Source organism: Anoplolepis gracilipes, chromosome 3 (assembly GCF_047496725.1).
Source record: "Anoplolepis gracilipes chromosome 3, ASM4749672v1, whole genome shotgun sequence".
Classification (NCBI taxonomy): Eukaryota; Metazoa; Arthropoda; class Insecta; order Hymenoptera; family Formicidae; genus Anoplolepis; species Anoplolepis gracilipes.
The window spans coordinates 836347-850000 of NC_132972.1; the positions used below are offsets into that span (position 1 = coordinate 836347).

Below are 13654 nucleotides of genomic sequence, written 5' to 3' on the forward strand. Positions count from 1 at the left end.
AACATATGATTGGTTGATTTCTGATCGTGTGAACAGACCTTTATGCGCACTTGGCGATCGTTCGTACAAATTGGGACCATTCTTTTCAACAAGAACACACATAAAACACAATATCATGCGATTGGCCGCCGAAGAAAACAAATTTTCGGGAATCCAAAAATTCTCTATTCGACAGCCAATTACGCGACACTTGTATCTATCTCTGTCTACTGAGAAGTTACCATCATCGGAAATGCATGTGCGTCGAGATCCTGCGATTGGACGAGCAAACGGAGTGATGCATCGGATAAGGGAACACGTATGCAGGTGCCGCATCTATAGGTGCCACGAATACAGGTTTTATTGGAGTTTGTGACGCAGCGGTGACGAGTTGAAGAGAGACAAAAAGGAGGTAAAGTGGAGAAAGTGGGAGAAAAATTTCGAGAGATCCTGCGGTTTGAGAAAAACAGCTGGTACGCTTCTATGGCGAGATGTGATACAGCCCGGTGACAGACGGAGCGTGCACGGGGCTGTACACCCACTTCTTCGCGTTTCTCCGCGAGATCCTCGCCCTCGCGTGCTCGCGTTATTATCGATCACATCCCCGTGTGCGTGTTTATACTTCTCCCTCCTCCCTTGGTTGCCATGTTTAATCGCGAACGAGTAGCGGGTCCTAACGTACCACGTGATCACACAGTTTACAAACGGCCGTTGTGATAAACCGCTGAGAACGCGAATACTAGCGCAAGTACGTAGCGCGCGCGCGCGTTATACGTACGTAGAATCTTTGTGTGAAAGAAAAAAAAAAGGAGAGAGAGATAGGATACCGTGCACGACTTCCTCGAGACGCTCGTGGTAAGACACCTCCTTGCAAAGCCGTCGATCGCAAATCGTAATCGTCACTTTGTCGTAAATCTTTAAAATATGGCGCCATAAGTCAGCAAAGTGTGCGTGGAATTATACTCTTTTCGGAGAAATGTCATGTTTCAGTCATCTAATTGATGCTTGTCATCGAGAAAATTTTACATCAGATTGGAGAAGAGTGTTTTATATTCTAACGCACAATATTGTTTAATTAGGTTATTTTTTGAATTTACTTTTCTTATCAATTTAAGTGCTTTAAGTTTACATAAATGTAAATGAGCGATTTTTGTAGAGTAGAAGCTTTCTTTCTTTCTCATACAGATTGTAAAATAATCGATCAATGGTACAATTTTGCAAACAAAATAGTTAAGTGTTCGAATGAAAACAGAATAGTCGGTTAAATGTTTAATGATGAAGACATTGTTTTAAATTATAAATTAAAAATATTCTTTTAATTAATATATAAAAGTAAATTTTAATTTTTTATTGCTTTGTTGTTAAAGCTTTGTGTTTCACTAAATTTATATGCACGTTCATAAGGAACATGGATGATGCTGTGATGGTTCTGTGGGATGTTATTTACATGGTTCAAGAATAAAAATATGAAGAGTAGTGGCCAGAAAGAAGAACCTGAAGGTAAAAAGAAATATGTCTTCTTCTCGGATCCAGATGTTATTGCTAAACGTGCCGAAACCTCTGCTATTGTGAGTGATTTTTGTTACTTTTTTCTCTTATATATATATATATATATGTAAATTTCTATAAACAATTTCTTCGTTGCAGACATCACAGATTACATTAGATTTGGAAGCACAACAGCAACCTATTGAAAATCAATTAATTCACTCACAAATTCCTACACTTGATATAAAAAGTTTAGAAAATTTACTATCGTATCATCCTGTACAGCCATATCCTTTTCCATTTATTAGCGCAGTGAAACAAAAACTTGCTTTAGGAGATTGTATTAATCCTGCTTCAAAAGTGTATAATCCAAGTTTTCAAGCAAAGAACAGTTTGACTTCTTCAGTATTAAAGGCAAATAGTACACAGAATTTGTATCAAATTGTACAGAAAATGGATTATATCAAACCACTGAAAGTTCCAGATTTGAAAATTTCTCCAAAAACATTGGATTTCTCCAGTAGAGATAGCTCTGTTTCCAAGGAACTGTCTTCAACAAAGTCAGAGTTAAGTGCAAAGGAATTTGTGCACGATAGATCCGACCGAACGCTAAGAACTGGTGAAAAAGTACAAAGAAAATTAGACTTTTTCTTTCCAGATGGATCGTCAATTATTAATTGTGAGAACATAGAACCATTGAAAGCACCAAATGTGTCTATAGCATCTAATTTGTGTAAAAAGAAGGAACATGTTAGAGATAACTCGAGAGAAAAGGAAAATAAATCTAAAAGAATGAAAAAAGACGATTCTTTGTGCACAAAAAGGGATGAATCTGTACAAGAACACACAAAACGCAGCCGAAGCCCAAGACATGTTTCCAGAAAAGATACGAGCAACATAAGATTACAAAATGATAAGTCATTCCATGCTGCAAAAAACAATGATTTCCTGTCAATGAAATTAAAAGACAAAAGTGTATTAATTTCCACTGCTAAAAAAGATAATGACAAAAGACAAAAGTTCTTTAATGCACAATCTGTGGAATTGAAAGATAATCCTATAGACTCCAAAGGTCGAGTATCGAGCAACGAATCGCTGATCATTCCATCAAATAAAGTTACACTAAGAGACAATAACATTAGCATTTTATGTAACAGTACTGAAACTAAATCTAAAGATATTTGTCATATGAAACAAAGATCTGAGATGGAAGATTCAAAGTCAGATTCAGGTACATCTGATCATATATCTGATTCAGATAAAAGACATTTGAAAGAAGATAAATCAAATAGTGTCTATAAGGAACAAACAAAGAGAGTGTTTGACAAAAGTAAAATTTCAAGTAACAGAGTCGAAGGAAAACACAGCGCTAATTCGGAGCCATCGGAAGATACCGGATCCATGTCTGAAATAACTAGTTCAAAAAACCGTGCTTATCATGTAAATTCTATACAATCATTGAAAAATAAGGATCTTGAAACGGGTACGGAAATTAAACAGAATATTAATTTTGCCAGATCAATTAAAACTGAAGATTTTAAATATGTGGAAAATTCTGAATTCACAAGCACAAGTACTAAAAAGAATGAGGAATCATATTCCCAGAGCGTCGTTACAAGTAAAGAAACAACGACTACTAATGATGATTCGAATAACATAGATGTCAATACATTGCCAGAAGTATTATTTGACGCTAGAAGAATCTCTTTTAGAGATGGCTATTCCCAACCGGAATTTCATGATTTAATTAGTCCAGAAAAAATGAATCTTGTCAGAACTAAACGAAGAAGAAACTTGATACCGAGTAGTGATTCAGAAGTAGATGCGAGATGTCCAAAGTATAAACTAACAGTAAAATCTGAAAAAGAGCAGGAAGAAGGACAATTGGTGACTATAAAAATATAGTTTCTATATCTATTTTTATTTATTTTATATATACATAAAATATATAAAATCATAATATTTTTAATAAAGTAAAAATGTATTAAAATTTTAGATGCATCCAAAAGCTTTACATAAGCAATTTCGGGCGGAACTGCAGCTTTACGATACTTTCAATGAGTCTCTTAGGCAAGTTATAGATGTTGAAAAGTCTTTATACAATACTAAATGCGAGCAAGAACAAAAGAATTCACAAAAAATAATTGAAAAAGATGAAGTATCAGGAAGAATCATTGAAGATGATTGTACAGTTGCTACAGTTGACAATAATATTGTTGAGAAAGGTAAGAAACCCGTTTTTATTAACAAAATTATTTGTCTGAAATTATAACTGGAAAATATACTAAATATCCGAAATTTTTTTTATAACAGAAAGAAATTCGATTGATTATGCAAAAAAAAATGTCGCCGAAATATGGAGACCAAGCGACGAAGCACATTTTAATAGAAAGTATTATGTTCTGACAAACCAATCTAAGGTCGACGAATCGACGAGTATTAATTATGGAAATAAAGCGGTCAAAGTGGCGGAAGTACAAACTCAAACGGTGAATGATATAGCGACTCAGACAAACATATCTGCGGACAAACAAAATGCGCAAAACAAATTATCGGAAATTATTGAAAAGATATATGAACGATCGTCTTCGGTGGAAAATGATATTCCCCAACAGTCTTTAAATTCGATCGAGCAATTCGAGAATTTGGACCAAATAGAAGATATATCAGTACCAAGCAGAATAAGGACCATGTCGGAGATTAGTTTACATGAAACTACCTCGTCGATAAAAACGGAAACCGGCACTGAAATTAGTATCTCAACTCGAGATGTAACGTTCTCGATCAATCAATACTTGGATTTAGAGGTAAAACTCTCTCTCTCTCTCTCTCTCTCTCTCTCTCTCTCTCTCTCTCTCTCTCTCTCTCTCTCTCTCTCTCTCTCTATATTTATATATATATAAATATATATATATATATATATATATATATATATATATATATATATATACATATATTTGTAAATAGATACATTGATTGAATATATTTAATTAATTTTTTTTTCTTTTTTTAGATAGAACAACTTATAAGAGATGAGAACCAACGATGTAATAAAATGGAAGAGTTATTAAAGTCTCGAGAAAAAACATTGAATGACAAAACGAAAAAGTTGATACAGTTAGAAGAACAGAAACGTGCGTTAAGAGACACAGGACAAGATAGTCGTTCCGTCAAAAAGAAACAGAGAGCTTTAATTTTAAAACTGCAACAAGAGGCAGAATATCTTTACAAGTAAGTGATACGTGTATGATTCTTATATTGCGTCTAAGTATTTTTGTATTAAAGTATATTGTATATCAATAGGATAAAAAAATTGCACCAACAAGCAAGCCAGGAACGAATGGATATGTTACGAAAACAAAGAAACATGTTTAATCCGGAAATGTCGACGAGGAATATTCTAACGAAATTGAAAAGAAGCGCCGATAGTCAATCGCCAAGGAGATTATCGGGTCCTATGAAGGGTTACGACATACGCAGTAATAGTTCTAGGAGCTCCGTAATTGAGTCGGATAAATCTCAGCACGATTGTTCTAATCTAGAACCATGTCTACAAAGATCTGAGTGCGACATACACTCGACCAAACTTGACTTGCTCAAATCCGACGACTTGGCTAAAAGTAAGGAATTAAGAGAAAAGGATACTGTATCACCGAAAAGAAATGATATATCGATGCACGAGCTAAGGTCTCGAAAATATGAAGAAAAAATGCCAAGAGCGGATATTTTGCAATGGAAGCAAAATCAACGCGACATGGAATCGAAACGAATTCAGGGTCATCCTATGAACATAAAACGGCTTTTGGAAAATCAGGAATCATCTATCGGAATGCCGCAATTATCGAAATTAGAATTAATAAATACGTCAGTACCTGATCACGTGAAATCCGAATCCGATACATTAGTGGAAGAATTGTCTAAAAAATCGAGAACATCACAAGCGGTAGATCTCTCCATGCAAACTGCAACAGTCACGAAAGAAAAAGAATCGACTTCTAATATCATAACTGCTAACAATGAATCTATAGAAGAAGAGATAATCACGATAGCTCAAGATACTGTTTCCAAAATGACACAATCGTCTCAAATTTCTGAAGACATATTGCAGACAAACACGAGTAAGAGTTCTAAAAAAATTGATAAATCTGTTACGAGCGACAGAGATATATCCAAGAAATCGCAATACAGTGATGAGTTAAATGTGAATTCCAAACACAAGAATGTCAAATATCAAAAAATGAAATCATCTTCTAGTATACTAACGGAAAATATGTTACAATCCAAATCATATTCTCATTTATCTGAAGATAAATCAGAACTCACCAAACATCAGGATAAACGAACAAAACACGAATTGTTACAATTACATAACAACAATAAAAATTCAGTTTTAGGCAAGTTAGATTTTAATGAAAGTCAAGAATCACTTCAGATACCTGTTAAATATTCAAAATTTATAAAGGATAAAAACTTAAAATTGAGTGAAACACTTAAGGATTACGAAAGTAAGGAAAACACGTTCAGTGAAATTTCCAATAGAAGGCTTGAACATGAGAGTTCTATCAAAAACGAACAAAATATGTCCACGTCTCAAATCAGTACTTTCGCCATTTCTCGTCGCAGTTCTAAAGAAAGTGAGAAAAATTTATCAAAATCCGTAGTTGTTCGATCGCAAGACAAACATTTGGAACAGTAAGTAACTTGTAGTACATGTGGTTGCATGCGAATTTTTTCTTTTTTTCTTTTTCCTTTTTTTATTTTCTCTTTAACACTACAAACATTTTGACACATTATTTAACGCGAACAAAAGCACACATAGGAGAATATGTATTCACTAATAAAATCTTGAATTACGAAAGTTAAGTTGGGAAGTCTAATAATAAACTATGCATTCGCGCCAGATCGAGTAAAGCATTGTAAAAATAGATTCTCTGCAGAGAGGCAGTCCGTATGACGGGCATGCACGTGCATATTCTTAAAATTGTACATTTTTCCTTCTGTCCTCTTCAGAATTTTAATTGCGCGCGAAACTGCACTCGCATCACGTAAAAACTGCATTAAAGAGTGGATGGCGTGGCACGCGAAATTAAGGGCGGAAGAAGATCGTGTGGCTCGTATGGAGCAGGCGGCGTTCAAACTTGTTGCAACTTATTCCAATGTCTTGAATCAGCAAGGTAACACGCAAAAGCAATTCTATATATATAAAAAAGCTTCATTGCTTAAGAAAAATTCAATTTTACAATAGTTTAATACTAATCTGCTTGAATTGAAATTTGTAAATGATAATTACAATATCAAAATTTTAAATCTTAAGAAAAAAAGCAGTTTACTTCTTTGAACGCTTTATGAATATTATAATTATAATTTTATAAATATTATAATTATTAATTTTTTTTTGTCAAATATTTATGATATAATTTTTCTTTTGTATCATTTCAAACTTTGATCATAAAGTTTGTGTTCCTTTATAGATACAACTATTTCGTCCGATACAAGCGATGTCGAAGGAAGGATAGGGCTTCTTACTGAAAAATTGGAAGAACGACGCATTGAAATGGCGCGTTTAAAAAGAGAAGCTAAAAAGGAAACAAAGAAACAACTACGATCTCTAGAAGCAAACTTATTGAATCAAATTAAAGTAAGTGTATATAAAAAAATTATCGTATATGTAATTATCTTACATATATATTATATTTCTAAGAACTGTCCGTTTTTTTTCTCAACAGAAGTATGATATGACCATCCACGAAATGCGTAAAAAGTTGGAAATGAAAAAAACTAATAAAGAAACTGATAAATTAGCTATAGAACCAAAGTCATTAGCTGAATTCAAAGTACCTGAAATACCACTGAAGAGAATACAAAACATTTATAAGAGTAGCGATTTATTGAGGTCTAAATCGGAATCTGATCTATTAATGAGAAATCAGCAAAAAGATCCATTGAAGATTACAATTCCTATAACGTACGATAATAAACATGAAAAGAATAATTCTAAACAATCTATAAAGTACACAAACGCCAAGGGAACAAATGTTTCAAAAGTAAAGGACAGTAATTATACCGTTTCCGACGAATATTCATCGACAGAAGTTTACGATAAAATTCAAACAGCAACCTCGGTGTTATCGACTGTAAACGATGCACATTTGGAAAAATACGTTCTTTCTACGGAAACGCAAATCGAAGAATCCGGGACAAAACAAAATAGCATGTCCGACAATATAGAAGATGTTGAGACAAATCTCAATACAGTAAGATCGGAATCAGAAGTACGAACATTATCGAATGCAAGATCTGTAGATCACAGTACCATTAACACCAAATCGACAAATAATGAATTAATGACTAATGTCGATCGATCTCAGCCAAAAATGAATTACGCGATACTATCCGAGATTCGGGAAATAGAAAGTGACAATATAAAATCTATTCCGAGTAAATCCGACTACTCCACGGAAAGTGCTGCGCATACAGTCGCTGCTTCCGATGTACTTAGTTATTCGAAGAAATTGGACTTTTTGCAGTTAAATAATAAGAACTTGAGCAAAGATATAAGTGCTATTGAAAACGATATTAAAGCGTTTTCGGAAATAATGTCACGCTTGAATAACGAATCGAATGACGAGTCTAAAATAGATAATGATGAAAGAAATACATCGCAGGATATATCAGAGATAATATCTAAATCAGTTTTTAGCGACAAAATCGCTGATATTGCAAATGAGGAGAAACGTGCGATGTCGGGGGAAATAAATACCAACTCTCTTTCCATTTCGGTTATAATGGAAAATCAAAATAATGAAAAATCAAAATCTTCCAATGGTTTAAGTCACGATAATTATAAATCGGATGAAATAAATAGCGAAATATCGGCGATAATCTCGGAAGAAGGTCTCTCTGATTTAGCTCATGAAATTGATTACGAAGCTAAAAGTAAAGAGATAATGAATCAAATAGAGAAATCAATAATATCAGAAAATGTTAAAATGGTGCGCGATGATTATAACACAGCAACTTCGGTATTACAAAATGAAGATAAAGAATTGCTGAATGATTTAGTCTCGGAGCTCGAGACAAAATCGATTTCTGAAATTTTTTCCAAAATGTCAGAAAGCAGAAAAAATCTCGATCGTGCAACGAGTACGGCAACGCAAATTATTGATGACTCGAAGAAGCATACAAGTGAACGAAATGTTAATTTAAATGAAGAAAAATTGGAAAACGACTTTGTAAAAAGTCAAGCGGAAGAAACGTATTCGTTGAAATTTTCCGAACGTTCTCATTCTCCTATCATTGCGGGCCATCGTTCGAAGGAAAATTGCGAAACGCAAAGCGATTTGCAAAGCACGCGTAACTCAGTTTCAAATCAAGACGAAGATTCGAAATCATCGGATAATATTCCCGAGGTATTGGAAGCAGAACCTGATATTGATGATATGAGAATATTAAAGAACCTCCATGCAGATGTTGAAACAAATACAGTGCTCGACCATACCAAATATTCAATAGCACTTGCATGTAATCAAAATCAACCACATGCGATTAGTATGGAAAATATTTCTCAAGATAGAGACAATTGGACAACTTCTGATTCGTTCCAAATACCACAAGATGAAATCAGTACTGGAGAACAAGATGAAAATTCGAGATCGCACGTGGATCAAACAGACGATGCTTCGAATAATTTCTCGAAGAAAAATGTATCACGTTACGTTGATGATGCAACGAATCCAGAAGCTGAAATTAATTTAGCAGATAACATGTCGGCATGTATTCCAAAGGGAGAATCTACTAAACTCGAGATGGACGACATTACGTTTAATAATGTATTAACGGAATCTCACATGATGAAAAGTAACGATGAACTTGATGATATACTAGATATAATCGCTAGAGAAAATAATCGAGAAGAAAATATCTCTAATAAAGAAAATGAGAAGTTTGATAACGTTATTTCAGATTCCATGGCCGAATTATTAGAAAAAGTTGAAGATATAGAAAACGATGGGGGCAGCGTAGATCGTTTTAAGGGCATTTTATGCGATATGAATATCAGTGTAAATGATGAAACTGAAGTCTCGGATCTCTCGTTGAATAACAAAACGCAAAATAAGACGAATGTGGAAATTATAAACGAAAGTAACGTAGATTTTCCAAATACGTGTAACGAAAATGAACCTAATAATCGTGAAAAAGTGATTGATATTTCGTTACAAGCGGTCGGCGAAACCGATGATAAATCTGCCGTAAGGATAAATTTGCATGTAGAAATGGACAACGAAGAGAGTCCACGCGAAACGATATCGGAAATACAAGAAATTATAATAACAGAATTGGATTCAGATAGCGTGGAAGAAAATGTTTTGTCGGAACTTGAAATCGATGCTAAGGTTGAATTGGCTGAAGAAGAAGAAGAAGCTGTCGCAAACTATGTAAACGAAGACGAGAATTTGTACGCTGTGAAAGAAAAGAAAGATGTTATAGAAATAACAGAATGTTTAGAATCAATTTTGGAACAAGATAGCTCGGATGGTGAACAACTGGATAATTTGGTGGAAGTTGCTGAAAGCGGATTGGATACTGTCGAGAAAGTCATTGCATCGCCACGTGATTTTCCCGTATCGGTAATAGACGATGCAGTTTCTGAAATTGAAGAAACTAAAGAAAAAACAGATAATATAGTTGAAAAGATTGACGAAATCATAACAATACATGCACCGATAAACGAAAATCTCAACAAAACTTTTGACATATTGAAAGATCCAGAGTACGAAGATATTTCCGAGGAGAGTCTCGAGGTGTCTGAGATTTTAGATAAAAATGACTTTTCGAGAGCAGGCATTGCGAGGAAATCTTCCAACTTACCGGATAAATATGAAGCTACACAGAAATCGGAAGATGTATTAAGAATATTGGACGAAATTTCGCAAAAATCATCATCCGATTCTATAAGCAATTCGCAGAGGAACGAGAAAAGCGCTGCACAGAGTGAAACGCAAGAAGAGATCAGTGAGTTACTTGGTGCAGAAGTTTCCGCGGAAGATGACAGTCCTTCTCTCGAGATGAATAAGATAATAACGAGAAGCAAACTCGAGGAGAAATCTTACAAAATGGACAACGAATCAAGAAATCGATTTTTGAAAGAAGAAAAGTTACAAGATGAACGATTGTTAACAGAGGCTACTAGTGATATAGGTTTGCCCGAGGAAAAAGATGCGATTCCATTAAGATTAGACGCGGACGATGACGACGACAAGTCTACTCAAATAATATACGAACTGCAGAAAAGAGTTTCGCAGCTGCAGGAACAGGATGGCTCATCAGGTGAATCCAGCGAAGCGGGTGATACTCCTAAAGGTGTTTCCGACATTGAGATGGATTCGCCGAGAGACTTCAACGATTCTAGATTGGACATTGATATCTTGGATGACGATCTATTGAGCGGTACTAAATCAATGACGAATCATAGCGTCGATGTGAAAACTAATTTTCATCCGTCTATCGTCGCCACATCCGAGAATGACATCACGGCTATGATTGATAAATTAAAAGGTATTATTATTATTATTCTGTTATTCTATATGTGTATATATATATATATATATATATATATATATATATATATATATATATTAATAATATTTTGACTATATAGAGAGTGTCGCTAATTTAAATGGCAAAACTTCGGGAGCGTGTAGGAGACCGAAAAAATTAATAAAAAGTCCTTTAGAGATTTGCTCGTTTTTACTTTATTTTGAAGAAAATCACAAAAAAAGTTTTTGTTTTTTTACTTACTTATTTACATTTTATTTATGTTATCTATTCAATACAAATATTATTCAAAATGTTGCCCTCTTACAGCAATGTAAGCATTACATCTAGCACTGACCGCATTAATTGCAGTTAGACATTGTCCTGGTACAGCTGACTAATTCAGAACTCGTAGGAGAAAGTAATAATTTAAACAAACAAAAGAATATGAAAGATAACATCAAGTGTTCACATATCGAGCAAGAACGAGCAAATCTCTAAAGGACTTTTTGTCTTAGTTTTTCGGTCTCCTACATGCTCCCGAAGTTTTGCCGTTTAAATTGGGGACATCCTGTATATGTATGTATATATATATAATCAAAATTTGATCATATACAATTATGATATAATTTTGATTATATATAAATATATATAATCAAAATATTATCAGAAATATTTTGTATATTATATATAAAATTACAAACATATATAGTAGACCATATACAGAATTAATCGGCTGTAAATTTCTACCATGAGTTTTATATATATCTAATGTATGTGAATCAATATTAATCCTATAATCGTCCGTCTGATATATTGTATATATTTTTTAAACTTGAACCGCGTTATGTGCTAGTATTATAAAAATTATGATATCATATGCATATAACATTATCCAATAGATGTTTTATTATCGAATAGATGTTTAAACACAATAATTTAATCAAAAGATTTTAAACGCCGCAAGATAATAATCTTTGAAAGATGCTATTCGAATGAGTAAACTGCAAGAATCGAATAACATATTTCAAGCAAAAATCCTATATATATGTCGAGAGATAGCGAATCTTTTTTTCTTCTCTTTATAAATTATTGTTATACACATTCTCAACCAAAATCATGCGATGCAATTATTTTATGTGGGCTGACCATCATTTGAGAGACACTGTCGGTATACATATTTATACGCATTTCGATTTGTACACATTACATACTATATACAGAAACACCTTTTGGTTTTTTTTTTATTTTATTTTTTTTATAATGGCTGTGTGCTCTCCTGTGCAAAAGCGTTGCCTGGTATAGCCATGTGTTGTTTATTTTCAGACAAATAGCAAAGTCGAGATTATATTTATCTAAAGGTAATACACGAAACTACGAATGATACGAACATTGACTTGTTATTATCTCAATGTACAATGTCGATGTCGCATGAAATGCTTGATCCTTTAATTAGTAATTGATATTAATTTGTATGCGCACACAAGAAAGGCCTGTAAATATTGTGCATCATCTCACAACACAAGTTCAGTTCATCAACTATATTTATCTATCTTTTTCTATTCTCTGAATCTCTTTATCAGAAAAGATCGTGTACAAATTGTGTACAGATCGTGTACAGATGTTATATGATATGTCCAACACCCTGTCACAGCTTTGTACATGCATTTAAAATATTTGTTTCTCGATATACTGAATGTTTCCTTTTATGTTTTGCCTCTCCCGCTCCTTCCTTGCAACCTTCTTCTCCTTTCCTTAGAGTACTCAACTCGAGTACAAATTGTTAATATCTCCCGATGTAATGTGAACTCTCGTGTTGCTTTTCCCGAGGAACTTGTCTCTCGGCCTGTGTCTAAAATATTTGATCAATATAAATATATATTTCTTACTCTATTCCGTACAGCTTCACTGGAACAACCTGGTCTGGAGGTCGCTGAACTGCAAGCCAAGTTGCTTCGCATCGAACAATTGCAGATCGAATTGGAGGTTTGTATCTTTTATACTGTTATAATGAAATCTATACTCTCTTTTATAATATAAAATCATCCTGGTAATGAACAAGTAGATTAAATTACGCATACGTATTTGTATTCTTTACCAGATTAAGAAATTGGAAGCGGAGGAAGTATCCTTCTACGTTCGAGAAATACCAAATAAACCACCGCCTCCTTACACTCCACCTGGAGATGGTCGATTACCTACTTCGCTCGGGTCACCGTCGATGGTCACCGCTGTAATTCCATCCAACATTGAGGAACTAACGTTGTTTACCGAAAAAGCCACAACTCTGATATACAATGCTAAACTGGCTGGCGAAGACATTGCGACTCTAGAAGCGCCTGTCGAGATTTACGATTCAATCGATGACAAAACGAGTGAGAACAGGGACAAACGGATATACAACACCTTTCTCTTCGATCTTTGCAAGGAGACCATCGTGGAGGTCTTTCGGGCGGAGTACGAAAAGCCTGGCCCTAGCTGGACGAAACCGAATGTAAAAACGAAGCCAGCGATGAAGATCCCGAAGACTGTGGAGGAACTCATTGAATACGTTAGCAAAGAAGTCGCCACGCTGTTTGGTTTCAAATCAAAATTGCAACGAGAAAACATGGTAATGCGTTGGAGCAGGAAACGTAGGGATCGGGTGGACGAA

At 34.3% G+C, this 13654-nt stretch overlaps 1 protein-coding gene across 9 annotated transcripts in view; it reads left to right on the forward strand.

The window, feature by feature from the left end:
• Positions 1-226: 226 nt before the first annotated feature.
• LOC140664006 (uncharacterized) overlaps positions 227-13654 on the forward strand; it is a 15382-nt gene continuing 1954 nt past the window's right edge. Inside the window, exons 1-12 of one of the 9 annotated variants that reach the window (XM_072888673.1) lie at positions 227-452; positions 1347-1547; positions 1627-3354; positions 3464-3692; positions 3781-4274; positions 4481-4698; positions 4771-6159; positions 6478-6641; positions 6939-7105; positions 7194-11022; positions 12905-12987; positions 13103-13654. The exon at positions 13103-13654 is cut by the window's right edge and continues 1954 nt beyond it. In XM_072888673.1, the coding sequence (XP_072744774.1) occupies positions 1416-1547; positions 1627-3354; positions 3464-3692; positions 3781-4274; positions 4481-4698; positions 4771-6159; positions 6478-6641; positions 6939-7105; positions 7194-11022; positions 12905-12987; positions 13103-13654 (8985 nt within the window). In that variant the 5' untranslated portion in view covers positions 227-452; positions 1347-1415. The other 8 variants (XM_072888670.1, XM_072888672.1, XM_072888669.1 and 5 more) reach the window with 8 other exon arrangements.